Below are 22,925 nucleotides of genomic sequence, written 5' to 3' on the forward strand. Positions count from 1 at the left end.
TTCTGAGGCTGGAACGACTTAGAAGGGACAGATACAAACAACAGCCCGTAGCAAATTTTGTTTTAAAATATTTTTGAGCAAAAATTACGCCCAAGTGAAACATCGTGTATCGGAAATTACGCCCAAGTGAATCGGATATTCAAAAGATGCCGGACAACACATTTTCCATATACCGCTACAGGGAAAATCCGGACGAATTTCTTAACATTTTGTGATTATTGTGATACAAGATAATAAAAAAAATCCGTGTGAGACGGTGATCCATTCTAAAAACGATAGAACCCTCAGTGCAGGGGGAAAGCGAACACGAGACAAAAAATAGACGAAACAAGCACTGAAGCATAGAATAAAGTCTCGGTTGGCAGTTTAGTGCTTGATTTTGGTCTGGTTTTTGTCTTGTGTTCGTTTTTCTCCTGCGCTGAGGGTTTTATCGTTTTATTTTAAATATACCGTAATTGTTGTCGCATTACTCAATGCCCGAGTAAGATACGTACCTGCCAACAAAGAAAAAAAAATGACACCGGATTCCTCCTTCAGTCTTTTCCTTTATTTATTTATTTATTTATTTTTTTATTTTTTTCGTAGGAGCATGCCCCAGCTACCGCAACGAAGCAATACCCCGACAAGGCGACAACAAATCAATACCAAACCTAAACACAGTAGACTTCAGCCGCAAACCCAAATGAACCAGCATTCTTCCAGCTTTCGTCTTGAATGAATCAAACTCAATGAAGCCCGTATATCTACCATTCAATCGATGCGCAAAGGTACAAAATATCGAACTTCCCTGTAGTGACCCTTTCGTGTATAGAAATCGATCGGACCCGTCTAGACGTTCGTACCGATCCATGCATTCTTCATATTCTGAAAATCGCCGCAACGTCGTCAAACTACACTGTCACGGTAGACCCCACGGTACGTCTATTTCGGGTAAAGCCAGGTTGCACCGGATATCTATCTCATGAAGCGATATTCGTCAGGTTCGAATAAGAAGAAATAAGGGTGAGCAGGCAAGCGAGCTGGTGAAGGTTCGACGAAGGCATACCTTGAGCTTGAGGGAACGATAACACACGAAGAAGTAGACAAGACGAGGCTCAATTTGAGGCTCTATTTGAGCCTCGTCTTGTCTACTTCGTGTGTTATCGTTCCCTCAAGCTCAAGGTATGCCTTCGTCGAATAAGAACACGATTTTCGTCAAATGACAATTCAAATTCATAAACCAAATTCACAAGAGGCACACACAAGCACTATACAGAGAGTCTGCTACACAAGTGGATTTCCTATACGCTTAGAACACGTCCAACTCTCGCTGCGTAGTGTTACCGTTCTACATAGTTCTCATAGTCGGGTACACACGGTATGTATACACGGTTACTGCAGCGGGGTCTAGTACGTACTAGTCCGAAGTCTTGTCTCCAATCTAACGCGAAAGCAACACCCGAAACCATAGGTAACACCGGATCAGCAAGAGTAATAAAAGAAGGCATGTGCCCGAAAGCGGGAGTACCACGAAATAAAGTGATCGAAATCCCCTTTGCAAAATAAACTACTGCAAATGAATGCTGTCCGACTATAAAATGCACAGCAGCGCGCGGGAAGCTGCCAACGGTGAACCTAGACTAGCCTGGACATGGAATGCAAACACCGAGCTTGAACTAACCTAATAATAAACTAACCAACGTGCCGCTCCGTCGTGTCCGCCACGCTAAGCCTAACGGCCGCTAAAATGTGGCTTTCGTTCGCTAAAACGACTTGGACAGACATCGAAAACCCGTGAATTTGATTGGTTAAATAGCGATGTCGTGTTTTCAATACACGGCATATCATCTTACGAGGTAATCGAGCATTCTCCTAGATTTTCTTTGTTTCGGGAACGTGAATTTCGAGATCATGGATTTCGAAAGCATCTCTATAGCTAACATCCCGATGTCACATCGTACTGTATACATGCCACGCAGACAGTGAGAACATAACAAGACAGGATTGCTAGCAAACAATTTGTGAGGAGATATTAAATCACATACATCATCAACAACACGTACGGAGAACAGCTAAGAACGTTGATTACGACGACCAGCTCTGCGTATAGTGTAAGCGTTATTGTTTCCGCTTACGTCAGAAGGTCATTTAACAATGCGAAAGTCCAACCAAAAAAAAAAAATGGCGGAAGCTGTTGAAAAGCACTCATGTTTAAGTATCTGCACAGTGCGGACAAAGGATGCATAAACTCGCCTGCAGGGTAAACAGCATCCAGGAACAAAGGTGCTATCTTATCGCCGTCTAACCTAAACATGTCCGATATTACACTATCCCGCAAGAATCGACTCTTTTTAATAGGCTGCGCAAAAAACTGAATATGCATTAGGAGAGTGTACAGCTGCGCAAGTAAAGCGAACAACCATAACATAAAATGATATAAACATTTTGAGAACAATATGAACACTGCAACTGTGAACGATTCAATGTTGCTCTATACGATGCTCTGCACAGCACCGTTGCATAACCGTTGCTTTTTATCGTTCAGAATGTCCAGCTACCCGTCAATATATTTAATACAATTGTATATATTTCAAAATAGAAAAACTGGAAATCCTGCACATTTTACACAACTGCCATTAAACACCAAATATTACGCAAAAGAAACTACAGAAAATAATATGTCGATCTAGATGGAATATCTCCTTATGCTTCGGATAACTAATTAATCAGGACTGCGGATTGAAATCCGCAATCCGATCCGGTCTATTGCGGTCCGATTTCCAGCCTTTAGGGATGCCTTACTATGTTCTCTTCAAACTGATTTTCTTTAATAATTTTGTACATTCTTAAAAATTCTCATTTGGTACGCTCCCTCTGTTGCTTGCTGTTCAAATTGTGTTCATAATAGGAGGTCCTGAAACTGGTTTTTAACTAGTTTTTAATTGATGCGTATACGAAGAGGGGAGTCAAGTCCTGTAGATCACATAAACAAAATACAGAAGCCGACACTGAAGATTTTTGTTTAAGTTTAATTTGTACAAGCTTTCGCGTGGAGGTCCACGCTTCCTCAGGTAGGACCTCCATCTGTATATTAAATGTATGCATATTATTTGGTCAACAATAAACTCTATTTGATTGATTGATTGAAAATCCGAATGAGGATACAGCAACTTTGTGGCACGGTACATCTCTTCGTACGAAACAGATAATTAACAAACGCTACACTTTCGCTGCGCTTCCAGAAATCATCGATTAGCAAATCACACAAGCACCGTCTCGATCTAATCAAACCGGCACGTTCGACGACACCCTTATCAAACACGCAATAATGCGGGAGCGCTACAAAGGGAGCGCATATTTTGCGCACCACAATAGGTGACCCTCAGCTGGGCATACACCCGTTCCAAGGCCTCTCTGTGGTTTTTCATCGGAAAAAGTTCGCATGTGACGGGGTCCAAGTATAAATCACGGATTGAACACGAAAGTTCGCGGAAAGCAAGCGCAGCGATCTCTGCTCATACCCAGCTGTTCCAATAGAGTACTCTGCACAATGTACACTGTTTTCAGAAGAGCACGCGTACATGGGGAAGAGGTGGCTCGACCCTTCTCTCTTACCCTGACCATGTGTCGTTATCAAAAGAAAATGACGACGATAATTCGCGACTTTAGTGGTCGGTCTGTGGATTAATTATGCCCACCATATAGGGCTGTTTAACGGCCGCTGAGACCTGGGGACCGTGTTTAGCCCGTTTGCCTGGACTCTAAAAACCAGGGTTCGCCGAATGGACCCAGTTTAAAAAAACCCACCCGGGTTTTTTTGAGTCCACCCGGGCTGAAAAACCCAATAAAGCCCACACGCGGGTGAAATACAGAAACGAAGGAAAAAAAAGAAAAGAAGGAAAAGGGACGACTGCTTCGGAGATTCCTTTACCGTAAATTCTACACCGGCAAACAATTATTTCTTCCAGAAACATGAAAAATAGGTGGAGAACGGATGTTGCGTGTCATATGCAGCAGTTCGAAAAAAAAAATCCCAGCACCCGAAAAACCCACCCGAAAAACCCGAAAAAACCCACTGGGGCGGGCTTTTTTAAAAAAAACCCGGGTTTTTCCGAACCCTGCTAAAACGGACCTTCACCGCATAACACGGTCCCGACCAAAGATCATTCCAAAAGGAAGTCGTTCTCCGTCTCGACTCGTTGGAAATCGCAGGCGTACACCTTTTTGTGACAATCTGCATGGATGTCAATGGTCTCTCCGGAAATCCGGAATGATAAAGGCACTACCGTGCGAAATGCTCGGTGCTTAACGTGTTTAATATGTCTTCAGGGTGGAGTACGACGCAGGGCAAGTGAGTTACAACACCGTAGGATATGAAAGTCTACGTGACATGCACCCTGACTGCACATAAAGGGAAACAAACAAATAAAAAGCATTAATCTCACTCGTGTATACAATCGATAAATCAGACCGGCTGGACAAAACTACAAGGTGAGTTTTCAATGCCTACGCAATCACGATTTATTTAGTGGTACGTTAAGGACTCCCATAGGGAGTACAGTGAACCCTCGTTATTATGACCATGGTCGTTCCCGAAAATGTTGGTCATAATGCGGAATTGTCATATTAACGGGGGGGGGGATTTGCAGAGGTTTCACCGCATTGTTCCCCACAGGAGTATGGTCGTATAGCGCGTATGTCAGATTATCGGGGGTCATATTAACGAGGGTTCACTGTAATACATAACGGAATGGAACTCGTTCATCAACAATCATCCTCACACCGTAAACAAGACGCTGTCCTTGCCCGTTTTTTTTTTTTTTTTTCTCTCTCTTTTGACGGGGCTCGTGCGACGTTTTTTGTTCGTGACGATTGCATATACAGGCACCGAAACGTCCAACTCCTAATTCTGCTTCCTCATGTTATGATTATGGCGGATGATTTATCGATATACGGGAACCAGTCTCCTGGCTTTGCGAGAAAAAGCCCCCTCCGTATGTAGTACACATGAAACAACACTGACAGAAGTAAGAGCGGGGCGAAACAACACGTGTTTGCGATCTCACGGCAAAAGGAATCGTGCGTTTCGAGCCAGCCTTCAAAGACGAGACCGCTTTCCAATCAATCACCCGCGGCCACGATATCCCGCGCGTCATGGTTAGGCCACGGATCTCCTTTTTATTCTCTCTCAAGTTCTGGCGTGTGTCGGATGCGCAAGAAAGGTGTGTTCGTGCGGAAGACGCACCAAACTCTTTGTTTAAAAAAAAGACAAAAAAAAAAACCATGAAGAATAAGAAACATGTTGCGAAGCGAGCGTGCGAAATCGAAGACTGATCGGCGTGTTTTTTTTTTTCGAGATTTCCTTTTTATAGAGACTATGTTGAGCGTGTTGCTCCACCTGAGGGACGGACGGTATATGACTCTGCATTCACGCAAACGTGTGCTTTCGGGAATATTGAATGAGTGTACGGATGCGGAGTAGTCGGTATAGATTCGTAGTAAATATGCGGCACAGGAACGCGGACAACACAATGAAGACGGGACTGCTATTCTCATTCAGTATATTTCCTGCGCGTAGCAGTCATGTCGTCCTGTCTTCATTCTGTGTCTGCGTTCCTGCGCTGCATGTTCACTATTAATCTTTCAGGAATATTACTACGAAGGTTTAATAACTCTCTAGTAAGAGAAGTTCGAGCATTTGTTAATAAATATTACTATTATAGACTTATTATATTATTAGGTTATTATCGGGGTTATTAGGTTCCAAGATTGACTCCCTGGATCCTAGACAAAAATAAATAACTACGTATATCTCGTGATGCCTCTCCACACTTTTGTTAGCCATGGCTACCTCACATTTGACTGCCTGTAAATATTCTCCTTACTTTTTTTCACATTAGTTAACGTTAGTCAGTGACGCGATAAAATGATTCGGTAACAATAACGCCTTTTAGTGAAGCACAGTTAAGCGTTCGAGTCAAGTTAAAAGCCGTTGATCTCTGTTCAAATGTTAATCGGCGTTGGTGAAATTGGGTTCAAGTTCATCGTATACTAGCTGCGCGACTTAGGACGTTCCGCGAACGACGTTAAGCGACGTTAACAGACGAACCGACCGCTGCAGCGTCGATTATGGCCGTATATAGCTGTTCCGCGTCATGAGACCACATAATATCATTGCCACTTACCCCTTTAACAACTGGTATTGTCACTCTTCCGAACTACAGAAAAATAAGTGCCCGTCAACATTGTTAAATATTATCGAGTTAGCTAACGTAGCGTTAAAACAAGAGGAGGAAAATCGACGAGAAAAGGGTAGGGGAAGTCCACCCCGCCAGCCATGCGTGTAAAAAAGAAAGAGAAAAAAACACGGACGCGTCTAAGCTTTTTTTTTTTTTTACAGCCACATCACGTTCATAACTACCCAAGGTTGCCCGCTGAAGCACCAATATACGCGTCATTTGCATCCTGTAAAAGCAACGTCGTAAACAAAAATATAGCGTATAGAGAGGCCTTGGAAATACCTTCTACCAGCAGACTCTGCCCCACATAAATTATGGAGGCTAGAGTCATGCGCAAACCAGCCTTCCTTCAGCGTCTAGACGTGTTTTCGTGCGTTTACACGTACATAGTATCTCGCACACGTTTTGGCAGCCAATAGTGTGCGGGTAAACGAAGGTAGTGATTTATCCCGAACCGCAATCATGACGGTGAGGGGGGTGGTCATTATTACACTAATGTTGTAACAGATTTACGTCGCGTTGCAGACATATATACAGCAGGAAAGAAAGGGACGGGGTGTCGCCAAACATTCGGGGGCGTTAGGTGGCGGGGGGGGGGGGGGGGTAGATAAATTAGTGAACGGTCCTTCGCTATTCGCGCTGACGTTAAGTGAACGCGTGTCAAGTTAACGACCGAGCTTTCCTTCTTTTCAGCGGCCTGAGGGTGTCAAAAAATAAAGGAATGCGTTATCGTTCCCCTTTTTCTCTTTGTCTGAACGACAAACTCTCCCCCTCCCCCCATCCCAGACTGTCAAACACACGGTTGCCAGACCTTTCTACAGCCCAAAATCAAACGCTTCCGCCATAACCCCCCCGATACACGAACGCATCATCATCCATCAACAACAGCAACAAACGAACGGCATCAACAACAACAAACAACACACGGAATTCCATCCTGTCGTGGCCCCCCCTTACTTCGTTGCATGAGCCAATCCAAAAACGTGTTTATCGCGGACAATTGGACGCTGCTTGCTTCCCCCCCCCTCCCTATCGCATTTCGCAAAACGGTAACGAATTAGGCTTAATCGCAGACCCCCCTCTACCCTGTACACAAAAGCGACAGGGAGTGAGAAAGCAAGAAAAACAAAGAGTGGATGCAGAAAGCTCTAAGGTTGGTGGGATCCGACGACTTCCGGTCAGCGAGTCAATTACGTTATGGCGGCGGCCCCTTCCCCTCTATTTCACGAGGAAACGGGGGCTTCGCGGTCCTAATTGGAAATTAATTCAAGTAGATTCGGAACAATGTTGCCACGTTATCACATTTTGGACGAAACAGAACAGCGTGCCGTTCCGATATCCAGACGGGAAACCCTCCCGGACTGACTGGACGCAGTCACTTTCACTGGCCTGGCAGTTGATGATGATTCGATTTTTAGTAGCGCGCTTTATTCGCGAGGGAATGACAACAACAACAACGTGAGGAAGAGTGCGTGATTTTTCGTCGGAACGTGAGGCAGCAGTCATAGCAGACGACAGTCATAGCAGACGACAGCCCATGCACACGCATAAAACGGTACTCATTCCTGTTCGCAGACGACAGAGCCAGCGGGTGAAATTTAATTTCCTTCGCGGGATGGCGCAAATGCTTTGCATTCTACACTGTGTTTCAGGAGCAAATAAGGTTCATAATAGACACAAACACGCAGGCACGCAAGGGCTTACACCACATAAGGCCCCCCCTCCCCACCAAAAAGAAAGAAGACCGACAAGGAAAAAAAAAGACTTCGCAGGAGATTGCAATTTTCCACTCTGCCTTCCGTATCAATTCAAGGATGCGCAAACCAAAAGAATCCCGCATGGTTGCTGCTCGGTCGACCCACTCGCATTTTTTCGCAAGCCCTCCCCTGATTACTTTTTTTTTCTTCGTTCCTAATCTAGGCCAGGAATCGGCGCAACCATAGACGTCGACGCATTGCCCTTGCACGTGTGAACGTGATCTCCATACGTTGTCGACGGAAAGTAAAGAATCTTCCTCCTGCGTCGGATTTACTGCGTGCTGTGTACACCAATACCGCGTTCGCTTTCGCGGCTATCGCTGAGCTGCGAAAAACCAGGCCATCGCACATTCGACTCGGGTTCCGCTTCTTTTCTTTTCTTTTTTTTTTTTTTTTGACAATACTAAGTGTACATGTTTCGCGACGACGAAACACTCGGCTTATGGCTCGGTGTCCATCATCCAACGCTTTGTCTGTTGCGAATAGCCAGTTGTTCGCGATAACAGTTCCGACACAATGTAACCCAAGCGCGCTGTTTCTTTGAAGCGGATGACGTGACATTGCTAAACCTAAAACGTGGAGTATTCGCGGGGACATTGCACCAGCATTGTTCCTATCGGCTATCCGCCAGTCTCCCAAGCAGCACAATGTACTGAAAGTCGAGTGCAATAGGGGTGGACGGTATGTGTCTTATCAGTGTTCTGTACTTTCATGAATCTGTTCAAGGCCTTTCACCTACCCGTCCACTCCTATTGCACTCGACTTCCAGTGCATATTGCTGCTTGGGCTATTTCGAACGATCAGTGATAACTCGTAGCAGGCGAATCACAATCGCGAACCTGTCCTCAGTACCGCTTTCTATCCGAAACTTCGCATTTTTTTTAAAGCAATACGCTGCGAATTTAACAGTTCGTTATAGCCGTATTCGAGCATTGCGACGGCCCTTCCAGACAAGCAGATGAGCATAAAAGCACGCAAGGACACGCGGGTCAATGACGAGCGTTTACCCTCCTCTTTTGCAACGACGTTTGTACAGCGATGACATCCCAGAGCTATACGCGAGCTGCACAGAAATGTTGTATTGCGTACAATTTGCATGCAAGTTCGAGCATTACAGATTTGAAGCCAGCGACACTGTAACATTATTCCAAAGCCTACGTGCCTGGTGGTACCACATTCCCCGCATACAGCGAATTGCTACCGTTTTCCCCGTCTGGGGGCAGCACGGGAAACCAGATTCCATTTCGTGACAGGATGATGTTCAGCAATCATAACAATGCACGGAGATTCCCCGGATTTTTGGATGGTACGTCACAAATGAGCTAGGAGCTTGTCTAAGAGATATTTCGTAATAACGTCCGGGAGCCAATATGGGACAGGTTCGCCCCCCCCCCCCCCCCCCCCACTGGTCGCGTTCCTGCGGTAGCGCGGGAAAGTGCTCCGTGACGTGTACTGCAAAAGTACTCCACACCGAGAAGTTTCTTTCATAGTTCGTTCTCTGAACCAAGAGCCCTAAAACCCAACAAGCGTTCGTTACCTAGAGATCAAACAAGCCCTATAGACGAAACGATACAGCACGTCAAAAACCGCATCGTTATTCCAAATTCTACAGTGCCTGCAAGAAAGCCCGTGAGTCAATCCAAAAGACAGGTTACGCAAGCTGGTGGATCCGCATTAGCACCCGATCGCCTTCTTGCGCGAAACGCAACACAACTCAAATCCCGTTATCGATAATACAAAAAGGCGGTACGAACGAGCAGCCAGCAGGTTAAGTCGATATCAACCAGGCACCGGCGGCCCTTTAGTCTTGGGGGAATAAACTACTCGTACGCAAAATCCATTCATTCAATGTAGATTCTCCAACGCTGTCGACAAAAGGAATTTCGCAGTGAAATATAGAAAAGCGCGCACGACTAAATGAGCTCTCCGACCACGTGAGTTGCGACGTCCCTGAATATCTGACCAACCACCACCTCGGACCTACTGACACAGGCTCACAAGGGCAACGGGCCGTCCGTATCTTTGTAGTAAGACGTTTGGCAAAGAACTCTGTTTCGATCCTGCGCGGAAATTGTTTGTTGCTTTTTTTTTCCCCTCATGTCGTTTCTTTTTCTAAGCAAGGGAGAGGAGGAACAGAACAGAAAAATTCCGAGTTCACGCTTCCGTTAGAATGCATTCTGCACTAAAGAGATGGGTGGGGGCTTCCGCGGTCAATGTGACGACCACAGTGGGCCTGGACTGCACTGGTTCGGGCGACCGTGAACACTCAAACGACTACTGCCGGTCAACACAATGGACACTTTTTTTCATTCTCTTTTTCACCGGGCGACATCTAGCAGAGAGAGAGAGAGAGGAAAAAAAAAACTAAACAAAGTAGGCCGAACAAAAGGGTTTTTTGCTCGAGATAGAAGGTCAACGTCAAAATGACTCATTTGCTCAAAGGCGGTTCGCAAGTACGTTTCCAGGCTATGTAATGGTCAGGGCAGTGGCGGATCCAGGATTTTTCTGAGGGGGCGTCCTGCCTTGGACAGCATGCTATTACACCATCAAGGTCAATTGAAACTCTATGTAACGACCGAAATTTAGGGGGGGGGGGGGTCACGACATTCGCCCCCCACCCCTAAAGCCGCCCCTGGGTCTGTGTGTGCACAAGGCAGCGTGCGTGTACATATGGAATAGCGACACCCTTGCATTTAAAAAGAGGTGTCACGAAAAATTATGAATATATTCTTATTTACTAAAGGGCAAAAAGTGACTGGTATGGGTATATTAGCCACACCAATAACTTGCTCCCAAAATGTGAATAGGAAAAAAAAAAAAAAAATTGAGGCTATCACACGCGTATATACGGTAATATCTGCAGAATCATGTTGACATCAAAGGGGTGGTGACACGTGGTCACAAATTATGCAGGATGAATGTGAAAGACTGCCATACGTGCATCCGTGTGGGCCTGCATTCAAACTTGCGCAATAAAGCATCTATCACAATTGTGCATAAATATTGGTGGACGAACGAATGAATTATGTTGAAATTAGAATAATACGGCTAAAACAAGCTGATGAATGACCTAGAATGTTAAAGTCAATCCTCCCCCCCCCCCTAAACGATCCCTCAAACCGATTAATAACTGTACAAAATGTACACACGTTCAAAGGGAGTAGCGGATGCAGCGCTACCATTTCACCTCCGCTAGCCGACTGAACATGGTAACACCGTCATACCGGGGCATTCATTTTATTTTTATTTATTTATTTATTTAGGAAATACTGAAGACACCGTTGGAGTCCGAGCAGAAGTGGTCTCTGACATTACACCGAAAGGAATGCAAACGAGTATCTATCACAACAAGCAATTCCGAAGTTATCACATAATGCAAAAATTCAATAGCAAAAATTTAATTAAAAATTCAATGCAAAAATTTAATAGCACAAATTAAATTAAAAATTCAATGCAAAAATTCAATAACAAAAAATTAAATTAAAAATTAAATGCAAAAATTCAATAGCGTGTTTCAAGGCCTAAGCGGCGAAGCAATGTTTTAGATACTTGGCTTCCAACGTAAACAGCAACATTTACAACAAAAACTTACATTTCTGTAACTCCTCAATCTCCGCACTTTCATCGTCAGATTCTGTTCCGGAATCGTGGTCATCGTCAGTCTGTAACAACAAGGACAACAGTAGGCAGAAATGTTACAATTTGAATTACAATTTTACAGCTGACCACAAAAATTGCACAGTTATAAAGAATACTTTCCAAACCAACCATTCGCTCTCCCCCACATCGCACAAATTGTACCCGCATGCATGCAGAGAGCAAATCAATCAATCAATCAATCAACTAAAAAGGGAAGGGGTACCTGCTTCAAGGAGTCTGTCATGACTACACGAGATCTACCATAGCCGAGTCATAGCTGCGAATATGGAAGCTGGAAAACATGCAATGCCCAGTGAGCTCAAAAGGAGTCATGCACACATTCTTTGCTGCATACACAAGCATACATATCAATCACTTCTTTCTCTCAATCATCTCACGTCAATCAACTAACTGCTATGAGAGAAAGGTCACGCAACACTGAGCGGAAGTAAGGTGGCATGTTTGACATCCTGAAGCCTGCACCACAACACAACCTGCACTGTATCATGCCCATTATACCTGGCACCGACTCAGGAATGAAATTACAGGGATAATAACTTGCAACACAGTGCATACATAGAAGGCACATGTTCACCTTTACCAAACCACTTCATTGTCCCCCCAGATTGCTGTCTCAGTTAATAAAAAGTACCGCTAGGCAGGCATTAAGGTGTAAACGAAAATCGTGTGCATGTACTGACCCGTCAATTGTACTGTTGCTATCAAGAAAGCAAGCGCTAACCAAATTACCTGCCACACTGGCGCAATGTGCCTCATGGTACAAGCGCAATATATATCTTACAAATTCAATTTGGCGTCACATGGAAGGAGAAAGCATTCAAACTAAGCCGCCTAGTGTCTTATGCCCACAGTCTCTCGAGAACCAATCATGGAAAGCAAATTCCCAGAAGTTGTAATGGAACACCAGATCACAAAAAACTGGCTGTATTCAAAATCAAAAGCAGGGTTGGGAAGGGTATGTTTGTTTTGTTGGCAAAGTGACGTCAATACCTAGAAGGTAACCAGTGGTGTACTACATCATCATAGTCCAGATCTTACAGGCGCAGAGAAAATAAACACGTCTGTGCATCTCATAAGCACATATTTGCGGGGAAGTATTAACACTCATGCTTACATGAAATGACTACACATAGCACACACTTCGCCGAAAACACTGCACGCCCCTCCTTTTTTTTTTATCACAGTAATATAATAATATTTATTTCACACCCGGGGTGTGAGATGAGGCCACGACAAAAAAGCCAAAGGCTTGACGAGGCACTGGATCCCCTACAGCTCAAGTAACGATGCAAGTAATATATAGCAAAATTGTAACTAACTGTAATATAAATAAATAATAAATAAAATTATTGTACAGTCAAACTCCTTTATAGCAAACACCTTTTTAACGAAAATGCCACTACAGCAAATTTTTTTGCGGTCCCGCTGGAGCCCTGTATGTCCAATAATGGACATCCTTTTTAATGAAAATACCTTTACTGCAATTTTTTTTTTTTTTGTTGTTGTCCCCTGAGTTTTGTTGTAAAGGAGTTTGACTGTAATTTAAATAACATTGTAATATAATATAACGAAACAACCTCCTCCAAGCTAACCCCATTCCTTCGTGAATACTATTAACACTTTCGTGACCTAATGCGTAAAATATCTGTGTTGTTTCAAACTGACGTGAAGTCACAAATTCGTTGCAGTCAACTCAACAGTGACCGTTTGGCATCTCAAGACGCTGGCGAGTTTCCAATATAAATTGCGAACATGGCTTGTTCTGTTGAGAAGCCAACGCTAGCACATAGGGGGGCTACAAGTCGTGCCATTAGGCACGACCAAAACAAACGCATACACATGCATGGGCAACGCATGCAAATGCTTCACGCACGTGCGGCCACCACCGCACATACGTCAAGGGATGCCACTCGTGAGTGATAACCGAGGAAAATCACTCCCACGACGTACGAATCGCCAACAGGAAAAGAAATGTCCCTGCGTTTCTCTTTCCCGTAAGGCCTGTGTATCCATTATTGCAGATGCTATTTTTGGGTCTTTCACGCAACACAGCCAAGAAGTAGAGCCTATTTACGCGGAGGATTTTGACAGAGATTTCTTTTTTTTCTGCTGAGGAAGATGACGTTGGGAAGTGAGAATATGTTTGTCTGCGCCGTGGTGTGTTCCACTCCTGAACAAGACACACGTCCCAAACGCCGGATGCAGACACCCGTCTTTCTTACCAGATTTGGCGATTTTCGTGGCGGTGCCGACGACAGCGTGGGGCACAAACCTTATACGTTTAACTCCGGGTAAGCTCAGATTTTGTGACTAAGACGATATTTAGCGCGATGCATTTTCGTGTTTGTGCAACAGAAATCTGACAACTAAACAAAGATGTAATCAAGAATCTAGAATTATGCGCAGGCAAGTATGCTCGAGTATTGTACTACACAATCCGCAGTAAAGATAAAAGTTTCTGGCCACTAGCGCAGTCAAAAATATGCACTTGTACGGTGAAGACAATGTGTACCAACACGTAGCATTCGATAGATGCTGAACACAATTAAGAAGCAGCGAAATAGCTCCAACTACTGGATATCTCACTGGCAGCTCTGTCGTACACTGCTACTATACACAAACAAAAATTTAAGAGAGAATTTAGATTTATGCCCAATGCGGTACTCATGGAGACTACATATATACACAGTTTGCAGCCGTGTGACCAAATAGCTTACAACTTCAAAATATCAAATTTTAAAACGCATCAAGCTCATGTCAGAGTACGGAACCAATCATAATAATTTATGCCAAGCCAAGCCGCAAGACCACTACGATGCGTGCCAAGACCTGAGCACACTGCACATCAGGTCATTGGCGTCATCGGACGTTTTCAATTAATATGCAAACATTGCTTCGGTATTGACACATTAATAATAAACACCCCACATTCTAGCAAACACTTCAGGCGGTGCCTGCTAAAGTTGAAGAAAGAAAACTACGTTACCTTCCGAAGTTCATGCGAGAAATGTATGCAGCGAAACAAGTTTGACGAGAAGCTGCTACAGTTGCATCTTTTGCACAGTTGAGAATAAATGCTCGAAACAATGACAGCAAAATATGATCCATCAATATCTTGGACCTGTACAACTAGCAGGTGTAAGCCGCAGTGCAACAACACATTGTCTGATGAGGTAGCAGACCCATGAAACACAATGTGATTGTGCAAGACAGAGAAACTGCAGAGGTCGATGAACTCACAAGAAAGTGCAGGGATATGCAGCTCACTTTGAGGTTCGGGGATACAGCATGACTCATCCCCCTTTGATTTTTTTTCCTTTTTTCTCCTTGCATTATCACCTCGAAACAGCTGCAGCTACAGGATGGGGCTGATCACTTTAAATGGGATAGCTAAACTTTTTGGCATTGCAACTGGTTTCACTTACCATTTTCTTGGGCGTAAGGTTACGATGCTTTAAAAGTAGTTCACCAAAGTACGCCTTACAGCAACACTTTAAAGTGCACGATTGTGAAAGGTTGACAAATGATTACGAAGACAATGGCCATGTTATTTCATGCCTGTGATGCGGTAGTTGGTAATCATAGTGATCAATGCAGCAAGCAATGAGAACAGAAAGATAAGGTGGACAGGACAGATTGCTGCAGGACGCAGGCAGCAATCTGTCCCGTCTACCTTGTCTTTGTCGCCATCGCTTGCTGCACTGGTCATGTTAGTCAGTAGTTAGTCTCCATGCTCATGCTCAACAAAGTAGCCCGTGTGTGTCTTATGTTTCCTCCCGTGGTTGTTGTTTTCGCGCTCTTTGTTTCCTGTCTTCAACAAAGTAGTTGGCAGAAGGTATACAGTCTCTTACTGTAAACAAAAAAACTGTAACACTAGTCGAATAAAGCTATCATTATTATTACTATTATTGCGTAAGAGTTCTCTTATTACACTCATGCAAACCCTTCAAACGTAATCTGAAATAAATTCACAACCAAACTGAGAGCAACGCAGGATCTTGTTTTACTCTCTCTCCTATACGGTTTACGCCGCTGTTTATTTTGCAAGGAATGGAAATTTTCAGGCTAACATTCACAGACAAGCCACACCACCAGTCTCAACGAAATTACACCACAAGGATCCCACACATGCAGTCAGAATAGCACCATAATAGAGCACCACAAAGACAAACCTTGCAAATATCACACAAACCAATCGTTAGTTTGAACTAAGGCATCAGACCCCCCCCCCCCCCCCCTTGAAGACTAAGAAAAAAAAAATGCTATCATCGTGAAGGATGCCAGGAACGTAACAGGACACACCACACAGTTTCCTTCAACCAACCTGTCGGACCGCTTTCATTCTCTTTATATCGTACGGAGCACATGCACTGACCACTTCAGAGCCTGGTAAGTGGTGACCAAGGGTAGAGCATAAAAAGTGCATAGCCTCAGTTCTAAGATGTGCTCAAACACTGTAAGAAGTAGGGATACAGGTTGCAATTACGGGCGATTTTGGTGTAATGGTGATGTCAGAACAATAATTTCCTTTCTTTTTATTCATTCAGCTCTCACTAAATACACAACATTACATAGGCGGACCCGCCTAAGCCCCAAAGGCTTGTGGGCCGAGGGGCAATTAGTATTATTATTATTAATTAATAATTAGCTAATTAATAAAATTAACAATTAATATTAATTATTATTATTATTAATAATAATAACAATAATAATTTTAGTTTTGTTTAGGTGCCCCAAAACAACCACTAGGGTCTTCGTATTGGTGCACCACGAAGTGTAACTTTGAAGCAACCGAAAGAGCGATTGGACAGGACGTGAGAGAGAGTGTGCAAGACATTGTTGGTGTTACGGAGACTGCCATGTTTTGTGCACCACGGGGCATTCCTTGTGGACATGTAATGTATCTCTTAGAACAAATATTAGGTTGTGAGTGAGTTGGCTCATGACGGCATGGAAAACGAAAGCGATGCACAGTGTGTGTGCCGTATCTCTCCTGCTACTGCCCATGGAAAAAGTCCGCAGTTCTGAAATGCAGGTGTTCCACAAATACTGCCGCCCGGAGAGTCGAGGTCACCTTACACAGGTCTACATAAGTACATTTTTAACTGGTTAGTTTTTCCACATTAGTAGGTTACCCTGACAAGATCACAGGATTGGTGCTGGTGGTGATGATTTGGTGCTTACTAATGCAGGATCTGCACTGAGGACAGGTGGTGAGTTCAAAAAGATAGAACTTTGATGACCAAGATGAAAATGGGAGGTTTACTAAGATAAAATAATTGAATTCCTCAATACCCCCCACCCATAAATGGCCAGCATCACAAAAACACCACTACACATTCAAAAGGGTATGCATGGGATGGGGCTAATCACCCTGCAAGAGAGCTGGGTGAAGTGGTAAATTTTTTTTTAAGCTGATGTCTGATGTAATAGGCACATGTTATGGAAGGTAAGGGTGCGACGCAAATGACCTAAACAAAATACTAAGGTATACAGTTAGGGTTGCCACCAGGCCGGTATTATACCGGCACGGCCGGTTATTTGCTCGCTCTGCCGGTTGCCGGTAGTTAGATGATACCGGCAGCCTTTTGCCGGTATTTGTGGCTCAACACCTTTCATAGGGGCTTTTACGGGGTTTTCCTTTGAACATTCCACTACAGCTTGCATAAATCTGGAGCGCAGACCCAACTCCGTAGTCAACAGTCGTTTTCTTAGTTATTCATTATTATTATCATTGTTGTCTTGAGCGAGTACACTGGTTTCCTCTTTCTCTCTCTCTGTATACTCTCCGCCCCTCACCCACTTTCTCATGATGAAAGATGAAAGTCACTGAAAAGGTTAGCCAGCTGTAGGGATCGAACCCACATCTTCTGGATTGCCGTTGTTGTTCCAGCCTCAGAACATCAGTTTATCACTTTCTCATTCCCGCGAACATTTCCTCCTTTCCCTCTATTCCACCTCCTCTCCCTCAGCCGGTATTTTTCGCTACGAAAGGTGGCAACCCTATATACAGTGAACCCTCGTTATTATGACCATGGTCGTTCCCGAAAATTTTGGTCATAATGTGGAATTGTCATATTAACGGGGGGGATTTGCAGAGGTTTCACTGCATTGTTCCCCAGGAGTATGGTCGTAAACCGCGTATGTCAGATTATCGGGGGTCATATTAACGAGGGTTCACTGTACCTGGAATACGAGTTAGCACACGTACAACGTCCTGCTACCGAAACAATCTGAATGGACGAAACTGAGCTGTTTACAAGCTCCAATGACATTCCCACACACTTTTCACACAGTGTTGAATCCAAAAATAGCATTCCTTCATTGCCACCATACCCGTCAATTACAGCATCCATTCTCCTGACACAGCTGCAAGAAGAGAGTCCAGGCTTTTCCCCCCTCGAGATGCTAACAAAATTAAAAATAACACAAAGACCTTCTTCTTCTTCTCTGCATATCTAAAAGGTCTGCGGAGCTTGGCTCGCGTCCAAGTGCACACTGTGTGATAGATTCCACGTGCAGAGCTTAGGAGCAGAGAATGATAGCAAAATAAACTCCCATAGGTCTGCAGCTGTACGCTCGGAGGGGTTCACTCTGCGAGGCTTCCAGCAAACACAAGTAAACAGGGCATGGTGCCTGGTCAGAGCAGGAGGAGGCTGTGCTATGGATTCATAGAGCAGAATGCTGCTCGGTGGAGTTGCTTTCGGGACTTAAAACAGCTCCGTTGTGCGACCAGCCGTGTCGGTGTTGTGCCGCTTCACGATTTATGAAACGAGGGAGGCAATGAAAGAACATGAAAGAGCTGATGTTCTGAGGCTGGAACAACATAGAAGGGACAAATACGTACAAAGCCTCAATTCGCCTAAGAAATTAACGATGAAAGATGAAAGTCAATGAAAAGGCAAGTTTGCGACGTGCCACACTTATCGGAGAATGTTCGTGTGATGTTTCCCCATCCACGAGAGTGGTGAATAAAGTTTATTGTTATTATTATTATGTGCAGCGAATGACAGCGCAAAAAAATGAAAAGAGAGAGAGAGAGAACAGATTATATACGAGATAACTTGGGAAAAGTCTACAGGTCCGCGATCAATTTGGTTGCATTTTAATGAAAGGGCATGCTGAAACAGTAAACCAATATCACAGACGAAAAAACATGGTAGGTGGGCGAAGGTCTTCCTGTCCATTTCACTAAACTCCACCTTATTTTTTTTGTCAGCTGCGCAACAGTGACAGCTACGCCAGATACTCGGTAAACTGCAGCAGTGTCGAGTCAACTGTCTCGAGTGCAAATGCAAAACTCACAACACAACAAAGTATAAACAACGAGCAACACAGGGGACAATACCGCGTGCGCTGCACACCCACACCACGCAAAGCTTCACGCAATCGAAAGATATACACAATTAAAGCGCATACTGTCCTCACAGTTCGACTTAACAGCTGATTACCAACAAAAAAGAAAAACTAAACGCAAAATCCCATATCGACCTAAATCGCCATCTGGTTTCTGAATATCCACAACTGCTAAAAAATAAATAAATACATAAATAAAACATACACAATATCTATTCCTGAACACGACGCCAACTGCGCAAGGCCCAAACTGATAATGAGAAAACCACCTCAACGAAAATCAATAGAAGATCAGAAGCTCAAATGAACAAAAAAAATATCAATGCTATCAATAAATCAATGCTAACTAATTACCATAACTGAGTAGTACTCCGACCCGTAGCTCAAATCCAGCAAGGTCTTGACGTTCAGGGAGAGCATGTCTCTCGTACGCACACACGAACTCCGGGGTCCAAACTCCGGTGGGCCCAACCCACCTTCACAGTGTGGTGACTCGAGCTCAACTGAATCGACGAAGGGGATGCTAGAGTGTTATGAGACCCGCAAAAGGCTGGCCAAGTGGTCGGCGCCCTGACGAAGGGGGCGCCTTCACGCAAGGTACTGGTTCTACCCGGTCTCCGTGGAGTTTTCCGGGCGAAATGGGACAATTTCGCACGATATGACACCACGAAATAGTGTCAACTACATAGATTCGGTTTCTGTAACGTTAACTATATGGGAGAGGGCAGAGATCGTACGTGAAAATTTGCAAGCTATGCACCACTGCCACATCGACGCCATGGCTGGTCAAAGCTCGAAAACAAAGGAATATGGACTTGACAACAGATTTTACTGAGGCAATGCATGAGAAAGACAACCATAAGGCAGCACTGATATTGAGATTCCGTGTACAAGCATCAAGTACGGGAGGTAAAGGTGTAAAACTAGCAGATGATGACAACGTAACCGCCGCACACAAAGGAATCTAACAACAGCCCGTACAGTGCGATCGGCTCCTAACAAAGGAAGGCAACTCTCATCAAAGGTAGACACAACGCACATCTTTCACATTCACACTCGATCGCCGCGAAATAAGAGCGGAATTTCGCCAAATAACAGTGAAAATTGGCTCCCACCCACAAACGACCAAGTCATTTTAAAATAGACTCCGTACGCATATTCGGAGCGCCGGTGATCATGTGATCTAGATTACAAATCGAAGCTTATTCCTTCTGCTAACGCAAAACGTCGAAAACACAGGTCTAGCTTCGAGTCGTACCCAGTTGTGCGATACAAATCGTACCTGTCAGCCATGATAGCCAGCCACCTTAGTCGACCGGTTAGGCCTAGCCACTGCGGAGCCGGCGTCAACAGAGGTAGCTGCGCGTTTTGCAAATATTCGGGGCTCACCTTTGTGTGAAATGCACTGGTGCCATTCAGTTCCGGTGTCCGAAGCTTATGCGTCAGATAACTGAGCATTTCAAGCCGGCGTGTACGAAGCAGGCGCTGAGGGCACAGGAAACTTATTCGCCGGTGCAGTGCAGAAGAGAAATTGACAGCAGACGACAGAGATGAAAACCCTCGACAACAACCACTCTCAGACCACAACACTAGATCACGTGTGCTGAAATTCCACAAGATCACTGAAGAGTTGCGTTCCAGCGAGGAATTATTCACCAAGTACTCAGACAAAGGAAGCCAAAAAGCTTTTGATCCGCCGCCTATGAGAACTCCATACTTTTGTCATCCCTAGTCGCGTACTCCACTGCATTTGCGCACATCGCTTCAATATCAGCTGAAGCCGGTTCGACCAGTCCTACTCTCGCTCCGGGGGAGGCCATCTACCAGCGGCGCATCAAACAGCGCACTACCGCGGAATTTTCAAAAAGTATTCGCGTAATTTTTAAACTAGAATACTATTTAACATGCAAGATATTACTTGAAGCGAAAATGCTGGTATTTTACGAATAACTATTCCTACGTAAACACGTACGGCTAGTGCCGGTATTCTGCACAGACCCCTTCGCCTTCAAAGTGGTTGAGCCTCCTCCGATTGGATTGGAAGAGAGCTCGTGACGTCAGACGCTGTTCAGTGCCTCTGCGGTGAGCTGGGTGAGCGCAAATGAAACGTCCAGTCGGTTGGAGTGTTTCGTTTAGCTCGTCTAGGAAATCGAGCGCTCCCTCTCCCGTTACTAGTGATCAATGACAATTTTTCTCGCCGTCTCAGCTCTCTTCGCTTACGTGCTCAGAGTGCCGCAAGAGAAGAAATTATTTTGTGTTCGTTATTTATCGCTGTCTCGCTAGCTGCAGGGGAAATTTGATCGGCTGGTGTGCATTCGCTTTGTATCTCTGCGTGTATCCTTGGACTGCAGATAACTGCTTATCGTGCGGACCTATTTCTGCGTCTTTTTCTTTTCTTTTTTTCTCTCTCTCTCTCTCGCGTGTGTGTGTGTACTGCACTCGAACGCTGTCTGCGTTGTTCTTCCGATTTTTATTTTCTCTTCACGACCACCAAAAACAGGATAGCATAACTTATAAATTGCTCATTGAAGGCATATAACTGGTCGGCCAAAATATTTTTCGGTTTCATCAGGGAACGGTACATTGTTGCCCTATCCGTACGGGATAAGTAGCCCCCGATTTCTTGTTTGCTTTCACCAGCTGTCAACGAACTTTGCGGGATAAATGCCGATGCCAGCAAGATAACTGAATGTTCAGTATTCCCAAGATGAAAAAAATATGTTTATTTTTATGACAGTTGGCGCGATCTTAGTTAACGATGTCAATCGCTTCTTTGCAGACATTTTTAAACTTATGCCGCTGACGACATCGTATTTGTGGAAGCACTCTGAAAAATACAAAAATGCGTATGTATGATACATTTTTAAAATGAAATTTAATGTCGCACCATGGCGAAGGCTCAGCAGCAATAGCGACAACGCACAAAAGTGTGCTGAGTGAACCTTACTAGAGGTGTTAAACGCAGTAAAAGGCACAAGAGAGACAGACAGACGAGAAGACCACAAACCACACCTGCGTCAACACAGTACTGCACACAACACAAACGCAGTAGTGTAGTGTGGTCTTCTTGCCTCTCTGTCCCGTGTGCCTTTTGCTGCGTTTAACACCTCTAGTATGACATACCAACTACCCCGCTTCAAAACCCTAGTAGATGCCATACCTCCGAACATGGTGAACACCCGTTCAAAACGTATTCAAGAGTACGAAGTCTATTTAGTCTTGTTTTGGCGTCTCGAAACGTCCCTCGTCGATTTCTAGTACGCATAGTCACTGCATGTGTGACTCCGAAGAATTGTCTGCTAGTAGAAAGCAACGCAGACGACCCACTGCTGTTGCAGACGATAATGACAGAACACGATCCGACATTGCGACTCAAACAACGGAAATTGGCTGCCATTATTTATTAGATGTACTTTCATTTTGTTTTTAGAGGTGTGTCCTCTTTGTGTCACACGTTCGGCATTGTGCTGTTACGCATAATCGTCTGCGGAGCATCACACCGAACGCATCACTTAGCAGACGACACTGCTTTCGGCCGGCTCGCCCCCTGAGCAGACGATTTGACGACGTTGCCGAAGAGGGGGAAAATGGTCAGCAGAAGAAAGCAGGTTCTTCTGCAGGTTGCTCCTGGGCTGTTGTCAGTGGCGTAGGCAGAGGGGTGGAGGGGTTTAACCCCTCGAAACCGTACCTTGGTAGTGCATTTGCTCGCCTTCCCCCTTTTCATGCATGGAGAGTCGGACAGAGTGCCTGATATTACGTTAAAACGCATCTTTTTACGGGATTTGCATGTTCACCTCCACGAATTTTCATTACTCCAGGTAACGTCTTTTAAGACGAGTCCGTTACTTCGCATGGATATATACGTATTTACTAATAGCACCACTGCCTCTGCGACTCGGAACACATTCCAAACCTAAATATGTCTATATCTGAT

At 44.5% G+C, this 22,925-nt stretch overlaps 1 protein-coding gene across 3 annotated transcripts in view; it reads right to left on the reverse strand.

The window, feature by feature from the left end:
- The window catches only part of LOC135397289 (uncharacterized), a 96,011-nt gene extending 75,214 nt beyond the window's left edge, over positions 1-20,797 (reverse strand). The window contains exons 1-3 of one of the 3 annotated variants that reach the window (XM_064628747.1): positions 20,381-20,797; positions 11,838-11,906; positions 11,568-11,637 (exon numbers count right to left, since the gene is read on the reverse strand). In XM_064628747.1, coding sequence (XP_064484817.1) covers positions 11,568-11,637; positions 11,838-11,858 — 91 coding nt within the window. In that variant the 5' untranslated portion in view covers positions 11,859-11,906; positions 20,381-20,797. Of the gene's footprint in view, positions 1-11,567; positions 11,638-11,837; positions 11,907-19,345; positions 19,365-20,380 lie in introns of those variants that run through there. The other 2 variants (XM_064628748.1, XM_064628746.1) reach the window with 2 other exon arrangements.
- Between the last annotated feature and the right edge of the window lie 2,128 nt (positions 20,798-22,925).

The sequence above is a fragment of the Ornithodoros turicata genome, chromosome 6 (assembly GCF_037126465.1).
Source record: "Ornithodoros turicata isolate Travis chromosome 6, ASM3712646v1, whole genome shotgun sequence".
Taxonomy (NCBI): Eukaryota; Metazoa; Arthropoda; class Arachnida; order Ixodida; family Argasidae; genus Ornithodoros; species Ornithodoros turicata.